A 10,812-nucleotide genomic window follows, 5' to 3' on the forward strand; every position below is an offset into this window, starting at 1 on the left:
TGAAAGTCAGATCTGACTCCAGAATCAAACCAAATCAAAGATTCTTGACCCCTAGAGCCAAATGCAAGGTCTAACTTTCAACCAAAACCAAGCGCAAGGTCTAACTTTCAACATGAGCAGTTTTAGATGCTACAAAAAACATATTTCCAAACAGGTCAGATTAGCGCATGTTTGCAAAGAAAGATGTTTTTGTCTAAATGTCCTCTTTCAAACTTTGATTGTAACTCAAGCACTTTAAAGCCTTCTTTGTAAAACTCATACTGTTTATCAAACTTACAGATTTGGGTATTGGAAATGGTACCACTAAAAAGTAAGAACGACGCTCTTTCTTTTACTCAGTATATTATTTCTGAGCATTTGTTTCTGGTTTGGTGTTAATATTAATGATTTATTTTCACAGTGATATCCACTGGAGCCAACCAGGAGAGAAGAAATTAACTGGTGGAATGAACTGGCAACCCAAGACTGCTCCGTCTACTACATGGAACCCGGTCTCTATGGTACAAACGGTTCTTCATTTTTGATAAAATAGCTTCCGAAATCTAGTGAACTGCCTACTACATACTGAACGCTACTTTTTTAGCTCTGAAGTCTAGAAAGTGTTGCATGCCTTTGAAAATCAAAACAGATTGAACAACACTAAACCCAGCGTCACACACTTGTTGAAACGAGTACAGAGGAAAACTGTAAATGAGGATCGAACAATACTAGACTTTCCATTCTGAACACTGTGATTTTTATTTACAGTTTTTGTCCTAAAACATGCATTACAATTCAGCGAGAAAATGTTTCAACAAAATATGCAAACTGTCTCAAAGTTCTTAAAATAACTATTTTAGTAATGAACATATTTATTGCCTGTCAATTTTAAACTGAGCACACTCAAGTGCATTCTGGGATTTGGCTAAAACAACATATCCTAAAGGGCATTTATTTTGCTTTTCATACGGTGCTTTTCAAGTGCGTAGTTTAAGTTTCAGCATGAAAAAGGTCTGCAGAGATACAAAACACAAACTTCCACTCCGGACAACAAGAGTTATTCTTCAATTCAATTAAATTTAATTCAATTCGTTTGTTGTCACGTGCACAGTAAGGAAACACGTTTTACTGTACAATGAAATTCGTACTTTGTCTGTATATTGTTCCTACTTTTTTCTGTATATTAATGAACACTATTTAAAGCCAACTATATATATATATATATATATATATATATATATATATATATATATATATATATATATACTATATAATGCCAATAATATAATCAAGATGTCCTCGCTGCAGTCTGTAGCATGATGACATACTGGATCAGCTCCAATAGGTAGTGGACATTGGACATAATGCTACTGTGAGAGTTTGTTTTAGGGTTTAGATAGGTGTAGATGCTAATAACTGTGAGGTTTGGGGTAGATGTAGATGTTAATAACAATGCAGAGGGTAATTTAATATTTAATGTAAATAATTATCATTTCTAGCAACAGCCGCTTGCGCATGCACATCCACTACGTATTGGACTTGATCCAATACATTGTTGTGCTTCACGCTGCAGCTAGTAAAGAATAAGCAAATGCTTCAATCTTAGAGTTTTTCTTCTAGATAAATAAACATCACAGACAGTGTCTCAAATAAAAATAATCGCCACTCAAGGCATGCCAAGTGGGCCTAGATGTAGTGTTTAAGAAGTTTTGTTTGTTGTTTCCAGAATATTCAAAAAGCGTGCTTTAAAGCTGTCCTCTCATTAGAGGGCAGGGAACAGCTGCTCATTTGCATTTAAAGGGACAAAAACAGCATGTTTTTGCATCCTTTCATTTAAAGCATAGTATAATAAATGATTTGTGGTGGATTTTGAACTGAAACTTCCCATATGCATTCTGGAGACAACTAAGACAAACGTAGCTCTCTGCAGATTTGAAACAGAGCAAATATATTAAAATGAATCATGTGTAAACTTGCTGTTCTCATTAGTCGTCCTCCTGTTTTACAGCCACCATCTATCATGGCTTTCCCTGCTACAACACCTACAGGAATGATGGGATACGGCATGGTTAGTACTTCAGTGTAACACAGCTGCCAGAATTGAGGTGGTTAAAATTGTGACTATAATGGTTCCTGATGGATTTGGTCTTTGTAGCCTCCACAGTTGCCCTCGATGAGCATGATGACCCAGCCCACAATGATGTACACACAGCCGGTCATGAGGCCATCCAATCCATTCGGATCAGTGTCCAGTGCACAGGTACTTTCCCTAGTATCTGCCCCACGGTCCATGTGTGTCACATTGTTCTTGTGATGTATGTAGCTTTCTATTAACACTAGGGATGGGCGATATATTAACACACAGGAAAAAATTCTCCTCAGGATAAGAATTTCGCCGGGTTCAACCGTGAAACGAACATTCTATAAATTAATGTTTTTATCCATGCAAGTGACACAAGTCTAGACATGGATATAACTACAACCGCTGCTTTGAACCTGTTGTTGAAGCCCAGTTTGATGACCTGGGTCACTGCCAGGGTTTCAGAGTTGTGTACTAAAAACATTATAAATGATCCATTTCAGCTGCAGAGTGCCTGACCAAATGCCCCAGGTGAGGGCATAGGTTTCATATTTGGTTACACATCCACATACAGGAACAACAATGCGATCATCAGTTTTGATGTACCAGGATGTTGAACAGATGCGTCTGGCAAATTTTTCCACCCATGTTGGATCTTTTAACTCATACGCAAGTCGTGATTGATGTGAATTCTGTGCGTTTGTGGCAAACTCATCCTGTATTTTGCATTATTCGCGGCAGTTGGTGGGAATCCGGTTCTATTTGTGCTTTTGCATTGACTTTGTATGTAATGTAGTCAGGCGAATGGTGTTTGATGCGAACCCAGCATAATCACTCATGGGATGTTTTTCCCCTGAAATGTATTTTTAGCTGGATTTCAATTATTTGAATGTGTGGTAGATGTGATTGAGATGAATTCTACACTTTCATGGCAAACGTGTCATGCAGTTCACATCATTCACGCCAATAATTCGCCTCCTTGTTTGTATTGACTATGTATGTAGTTTACTCGCGCGAATACTTAAACCTGCATTGGGGTTGAAACCAGCATATGTCTTCTTGGAATAATATCAATAAAAAAAAAATCACATTAATCAAATCAAATTATTTAATTGAAGCATTAAAATGTGTATAAATAAAATCACAATTTAAATGGAAAATTATCGGACAAATAAATAGACATAATTAAATGTTTATTTAAATTGTCATGTTTTAAAATGCGGATTAATTAATAAATAAATTATGTATTAATAAAGCATTTTAAATGATTTAAGATGCATTTATTGTATTTAAATTGACAATTCGAGTTGAAAATAAATTGAGTTAAAAATGCCATTGGACAGTCCACACGTGGGAGCAACCAATCAACTTTCGCCTCAAGTCGAGCTAATCTCTTTTGCTTGTAAACGAAACGCAAACTGTCATTGAACAGAGACAACACGATAGCGTGAGTTTAAAGATCAGCAATATAAACATGTTTGGTTTTGAGATGGTTTATGGATGATTTTTTAGCTTTAGCTGATTTCTGTTAATGAAATTCTTATCTGGATTATCACTGTCTGTATAGAAAAGTTTTACAGTAGAGGGGTGACGCTACGGCAGTGAAAAAAAATCTATTTACAAAATAGAAAAAAGTCTATTTACAGACACTTGTTGAGGAGGTTCTTGTTTATTATAGATATTTCTTATTTTTTTCAATAATAGTATTTATATACTATGTTATATTTAAATTTTTATGAAAAATTAAAAGTAGTTGAAGTAGTGTTTCGTATTGTAAAATATAAGAAAAATGTAAGAAAGAGGCTATTATCAGGCTATCATTTTATCAGATAATACAATGATTGTGACAAACAAACAGTGACAGTCATAAAAGTAAATATACGATAGACGCTACGCTACGCTATCCCATGATGCACAGCGAAACAATTCATAAATGAAGTGAATCGGCTATGTCACATGATGACAATAATAATAACAATAATTTTATTTATAACACGCTTTTCTAAAACCCAAAGCAAGAAAGTAAAAACAAAGCACAGTAAAACAATAAAAAAATACAGTTAAAAACACAGTAAGAATAAAAGGTATCACAAATTAAAAACAGTCCTAAAAAGATGAGTTTTAAGTAGCTTTTTAAAACCGTCTAATGAACCAGCATTCCTAATGTTAGTAGGAAGAGCATTCCACAATTGATGACAAAATGGCATCTATAGTATGTCCGAGCTCCATTCATACTGTATAGAACATACTTTTCTCTTTCGGTTGAGTAGTAAGTAATTTCGGACACAGCCAATATAATTGATCTTAAGTAACATTTAAAATATTTTGGAGCAGTAAACATGTCAGGCCAAATAGTTCAAATGAAGACTTTTGCTATCTTTATTAGTTTCAAAAACACAGATTTCATTACCATTTAAAATGGCATCTTTGGCTATCTTTTCTGCTGAAGATACTGTTGTACTAAAAAGCTATATATATATATATATATATATTAAAACAATCTTACAAATACCATAGGAATGGTATAACAGAAAATTTTGGTGGTTTGAAAACCTTGAATTTTCCAAACCACGGTATTCCTCGAAAACGATTATCATATCATATCTATATTACATGGAGGTCGGTGTTATGTTCGTGAGGAAATGTGTTTAACTATTTCCAGTACTTCACTGTCTGAGTTCGCTCAATCTAGTATTATGTCCTTATCGCCCATCCCTGATTAACATTTTCACAGTCCTGGTCCATTGAGTTATGTATGATGGACCATGAGACGGATCATTTCTCTCCCTCTCCTCCATGTGTGTTTCTCCCTGTTACTCCAGACTCTTTCCTCTTTCTCTCTGTGTGTTTGTGTGTTGTCGTTTTCTCTGCATTAGCCCTCCGCTGCCTCTAGCCCTTCCAGTCAGAGTCCTCTCAGAGCCCCTGGACAAGACCCCTTTGCACAGCTCTCTCTCAAGGATTTCTTGTAGAGCTTCGTCTTTTGTCTAGGTACCGCATGTGTCTGTGCTCTTGCATGCACTCGTGCTCAGTTCCAGCTCGTGACTCTTGCTAGATGTAGAGACTGTAGAGATGGTAGAATGCATGATCAACTGCTTGGTGTTTGTGAATAATGTTGCATGTTTTTTTTCCTGAAAAAATAATCTATTGGGGAAAAATAGGAAGGAATGGGGACCGTTTAAACAAACAGGGGGAAATTTGTAGATTAAATTCAAATAAAGTTCGAAGTAGTTTTTAATATTTTTTACATTTAATTTAAAGAGCTCCTATTATGCATTATAAAAGGGTCATATTTTGGTTTTGGGGTCTCCAGCAGCAGGCTGATATGCAGGCAAGGTCAAAAAACACTTTTATTGTCTTATAATATGCATTTATTTTTACCTAATTATCCCAACGACTCCCATATGGTTTGTTTAGCGATTCATTTGTTCCCAAACCCCTCCTTTGTGCGAGGCTAATCTGTGCTGATTGGTCCGATGACCCAGTCTGTTGTGAATGGTCAACTGCGTTTAGCCTGTAGCCCATACAGATTTAACCTGAGAGACAGAGTACAAGCAGTGATCTACAACAGATACATGATTACAAGCTGCACGGAGCGATTACAATTTGCGACACTCTTTTAAATACATATTTTGCAAACTACAGAAAACAAGGCAACGATTTTAATCACACTTACAGGATCTGGAGGAAGAAGAAACTGGTCCATATGAACTGTGTAACAGTTACTGACAAAATCTCATTAGTAGTCTTTGCTGATCTTTTCTTTAATAACAAACAGCCGGTGAATCCCGAGCTGCAGGGTAGGTTATTGTATCAATAATCAGAAAATCAATCATTACTGTCACTGAGAGATGTCTGGCCATCCCTCGCACTCTGCTAGTGTCTGAAGGGAAAGGCACGTTCACGTTTTACCGGATCCGGCATTTCATATTTGGCAATGTCTCGTATCAACGTTGACATGTGCAGGAAAAAGATCCGAACAAAGGATGAATCATTCATTTGACTCCCAGTCGACTAGATAGAATCAATAGTTTTAAACACTTTGCACGGTGCACTTTCAGATTTAAACCTCAGCTGGATGTTTCCATTCACTTAGAGCTGTGCTACACACTGCATGGGTGGTAGTTTTCAAAAACCCATAATAGGGGCTCTTTAAATGCTAAAATTATTTTAAAATGTAGTCTTTTAAAATGTAATTTATTTAGTTTAGTTTATTCTCTGCAATTCAATTATTATAATTAAAAATAATGGACAATTTCAAAGTTATGTTTAAAAAATATTGAGGTGATATTGGGGTCTGAAAATGAAAAGTTCTATATGGAATATATTATTTTTTAATCAGCAAATACTTAATGATATTTTACTGATACTTAGTAAACTATGTTTAAAATTATTTTACAAATAATAAAAATAATTAAATAAAAAATAATTCACTTTTTAATATTACATATTTTATATTTACAGAAAAATTTATTCTTATTTATTCATTTATTTATTTATTTTTTGCTATTTATTTATATGTTAAAAAAAACTACAAAGTAATGGAAAACATTTAACATTAATTATAACAACAATGATGTTGGTGCCAATAGCCTAGTGGTTAGAGTGTCGACACACAGCACCAAGGTGACCCAAGTTCGATTCCCGACTTGAGGTCCTTTGTGGATCCTTCCCTTATCTCTGCTCCCCACACTTTCCTGTTTGTAAAATCTCTACCGTCCCATACCAATAAAGGTGAAAAACTCTTAAAATAATAACAACTGATGGTTTTTTTTTTTTTTTTTGCATTTTTAGAAAAGTGATCATGCAGAAACATTCCATGACTTTCTTCTGTTAGTATAATCTGTAATGATTTTAAAGTAGTTTTTTTGTTAAGCTAAATTTAAGATATATTTTTAAATGCTATATTTGGTGAATCTGTCATAAAGTCGATGGTAAAATGGTTTTGGTAAAAATGACTTTTTGACAGTTTTGACAGTTTACCAAAAAAAAACTGTTTCACTCATTAATCCGTCACAGCATGAAAGTGAACATCATTTTTTATTAACACCTAAAGCACCTTTATCTAACGATACTCTTATCTGCTTTTTTCTCCAGATGCAGTTTATGTAACGGAATAACGAAGTTGCTCCCTGATGTCAAACCATTAAGCTCTGTCCTCTGTGCTGGGATGCTCTTCAGAGGACCAATCCCACAACATACTCCACGTCAAAGATGTAAAGCAAGTGTGTTGAGAGACTGGGAGCAAACCGCAATCATTTCGTCATTCGTTTAAGATGTCAAGTGATGCTGCTGTTCAGCCCATAAAGGGATTCCTCCTTCATTTTATAATCCGTTAAGTTAGGTAAGGGCATTGAGAGACTTCATGTGTTCGGAGAAGCTAGAGTTTGATTTCCTGCTAGATCGTTTTGTTTTTGTTTGTTTGTTTGTTTTCCTTCGACCTTCAGGAGAACGTCGACCTAAATCGGAGTATAACTCGGCATCTGATATAGTACGTGTTATGAAATAGTAACAGTAACTTTGTTTTACGTTTGACCTTTTAGTTTGGACTTTACTTGTATTCACCAGTAAACCTTTCTTGCGTGTCGTTTGTATTTATTTATGATTAATGCCTAAAAAAAAATAAAAAAAGCGGAGAGTTTACTGGGGGGTGGGGAAAGTATCAATAATAATAACGACGATTCAACATGATTCATGGCTGTTGGATTGTATAATGAAGGTTTAGACTTTTTAAATAGATGATATGTGAAATCTACACCTGTAAGCTAAATGATAGAGCACTAACTATTCTCTAAGTTTTATGTCTAGAACAACTTCCCATAGATGAAACGTTTGCAGCCCGAGGCTTTTGGGAGGGAGGGTAATCATTAGTGAATGGTTTGTTATACTGTTTAGTCCATACTGTGCTTAGGGGTTTTGCAATGAGACGTTTGTTGGAGTAGAAAAGCACTTCCTCCGTGACTATGAAGTGTTTTGCACTTGGGAAAGGGATGTGTTCTGCATTATATGCATGGCATGCCATCATTTTCACTCGGACCGTTAGATATGGCTGCCCCTGATCTGAATGTTAAGAGTTGCCCTCATGTTTCAGACTCGTGCTCGAGTTAGCCACCCTGCTCCTCTGAACGTCCCGAAGGAGGAGCTGGACGCTCCTTAGGCTAATGACCGCCGACAGGGTTATCGATATCACTGTAAATTTGTAGTGTAAAATAGGAGAACGGCTGACTGGGAGGCAGTTGAGCACTGTTGATCGGTGCTTTTATGTATATAGACATATATCACGTAGGCAGTTTGTCCAGGGGTTTGGCTGAGGACGGTTTGAAATATGAAAGCAATTCAATCAAATCAGAATTTTACTGAAATCGTTTCTGTCGTCCTCACGGATCATCATTTTTTGGTTTTGTCGTTTGTTTGTTTATGTATTTAAAGGATGTAAGAACAATTCGTGAACTCTTTCTTTTTTTAAAATAAAGTGCAGCTTCCACAAGTCTGATGAATAGTTGTTTCCAGCTCCATGTGAAGCGTTTCTACACTACCTGACAAAAGTCTTGTCATCGATCCCAGTTGTAGGAGCAGCAAATATTAACTTGACTTCTAGTTACTTATTTGGAAAAGTGGGAGAAGGTAGATTTTTTACAATGAATCATCTGTTGAACTGCATCCCAATCATCACAAATACTGTAGAAGATCTACTGGAACCCATATGGATCCAAGATTCACATAGACATCAGTCAAGTTTGAAGGAAAAATCATAGTTTGGGGTTACATTCAGTATGGGCATGCGAGAGATCTGCAGAGTGGATAGCAACATCAACAGCCTGAGGTATCAAGACATTTGTACTGCCAGTTACATTTCAAACCACAGGAGAGGGCAAATTCTTCAGCAGGATAGCGCTCCTTCTCATACTTCAGCCTCCACAACAAAGTTTCTAAAAGCAAAGAAGGTCACGGTGCTCCAGGATTGGTCAGCCCAGTCACCAGGGATGAACATTATTGAGCATGTATGGGGTGAGATGAAGGAGGAGGCATTGAAGATGAATCCAAGAATCTTGATGAACTCTGGGAGTCCTGCAAGAACGCTTTCTTTGCCATTCCATATGACTTTATTAATCAGTTATTTGAGTCATTGCAGAGATGTATGGATGCAGTCGTCCAAGCTCATGGGAGTCATACACAATATTCATTCTTTTTCCACTGCACCATGACTTTCTATTCTATACTGTACTTTATTTCTGTTAAGTGACAAGCCTTTTGTATAAGCAAAGTCATACCTTACTGTCTTAATTAAATAATTAAAAATCAAGGCACAATTATATTTTATTTTGGTAAATTAAGCGTAATCTAGAGGTCTTTGCCTTTTATATAAGCCACTTCTGATACCAAATGATCAACAAGAAGTCAAGTTATTATTTGTTCCTCAAACTTGGATAGGCGAGAAGACTTTTGTAAGGTAGTGTACTGCAGCCTAGTGGTTAATCATGTACCAGTGTTTATGATTTACAAACACACCCAAGACTTGCCGTTTTACACATTTAAGTTTGTTCAGTTTATTGAAATGGTTCAGTTTGTGCAAATGTTAAGGTATTACATTCTGAAAGATCTGAGAGTTTGTGCTCGCTTCACTCTGTTAAATCTACTCGGTTCATAACCTCACTCCTACTTGTTAAACATAAACCAGGTTAAGCTTGTTCTAATATAAACTTACTTACTTGCTTGCTTGTTTTGACTTACATCAAAATGAGTGTGTCTTAATCTTTTTTTCTGGACATTGTCTGTACAGAGACAATGACAAATGTTTTTTCAAAAGGGATAGTTACCCCCAAAAATGAAAATCATTTACTCTTTACTTGTCAAACACCTGTTTGACTTTCTTCTGTTAAACACAGAAGATATTTTGAAGAATGTTGAAAACCTGTAACCATTGACTTCATTAGTAGTTGTTTTTCTTACAATGGATATCAATGGTTACAGGTTTACAAAAACATCTTTTGTGTTCAGCAGAACGAAACAAAAGGTTTTGAACGACTTTAGGGTAATTTGAGTAATTCTTTATTTGTAAATGAGCTCTCCCTTTAACCAGCGCAAGGTGCAATCAGTATTATTATTAATATGGAATAGTCTGCTTTCATGGATGAACAGATTAAACTCTAGTGGAACTAGTAGAAAAGCACTTCAAATATTCGCTAACTAAACAAAATATGATGACCACCTGCCTAATTAGTGGGTACTGGCAAAATGCCACTGAACTGCCAAAACTTGGAGGTGGCTGTTAGGTCTGGCGGCAGTTTTTTTCTGTGCAGCTCCTTTAAGTAGTTCAAGTAGGTTTTGAGGTGAAGCCACCAAAGATCAAACTTGTGTGATTAATATCAGGGGAATTCAGAGGCCAAGGCAAAACCTAAAACTCTTCAACCTTTCCTGAACAACGTGTGTATTGTGGCAGACCACAATATCCTGCTGAAAGAGTCCACGTCCACCAGAGAACACCACTGTCCTGAAGGGGTCCACCTGGCCTGAAACGATGTTTAGGTAAGTAACATGGAGTGTAGTGTCCAATTTACATCCATATGATGTGCCAGACAAAGGTTTGCAGCAGGACACTGCCCAGATCACCAGGCTCCCTCTACTGGCTTGTCATTGTCCCACAGTGTATAATGGTGCCATCACTTCTCCTTGGTAAATGGTGCAAATGTGCATGGCTACCCGTGAAGTAAAAGACTTACTGGACAAGACAATCATCTACTGCTCAGAGGTCCATT

At 36.3% G+C, this 10,812-nt stretch overlaps 1 protein-coding gene across 1 annotated transcript in view; it reads left to right on the forward strand.

The window, feature by feature from the left end:
• Window positions 1–8,543, forward strand: part of picalmb (phosphatidylinositol binding clathrin assembly protein b) — a 34,345-nt gene extending 25,802 nt beyond the window's left edge. Inside the window, exons 18-23 of the mRNA XM_056473228.1 lie at window positions 280–310; window positions 401–500; window positions 1,988–2,047; window positions 2,135–2,239; window positions 4,936–5,047; window positions 7,154–8,543. Of these exons, the coding sequence (XP_056329203.1) occupies window positions 280–310; window positions 401–500; window positions 1,988–2,047; window positions 2,135–2,239; window positions 4,936–5,028 (389 nt within the window). The 3' untranslated portion in view covers window positions 5,029–5,047; window positions 7,154–8,543. The remainder of the gene's footprint in view (window positions 1–279; window positions 311–400; window positions 501–1,987; window positions 2,048–2,134; window positions 2,240–4,935; window positions 5,048–7,153) is intronic.
• Window positions 8,544–10,812: the final 2,269 nt, after the last annotated feature.

The sequence above is a fragment of the Danio aesculapii genome, chromosome 15 (assembly GCF_903798145.1).
Source record: "Danio aesculapii chromosome 15, fDanAes4.1, whole genome shotgun sequence".
In the NCBI taxonomy this organism is placed as follows: domain Eukaryota; kingdom Metazoa; phylum Chordata; class Actinopteri; order Cypriniformes; family Danionidae; genus Danio; species Danio aesculapii.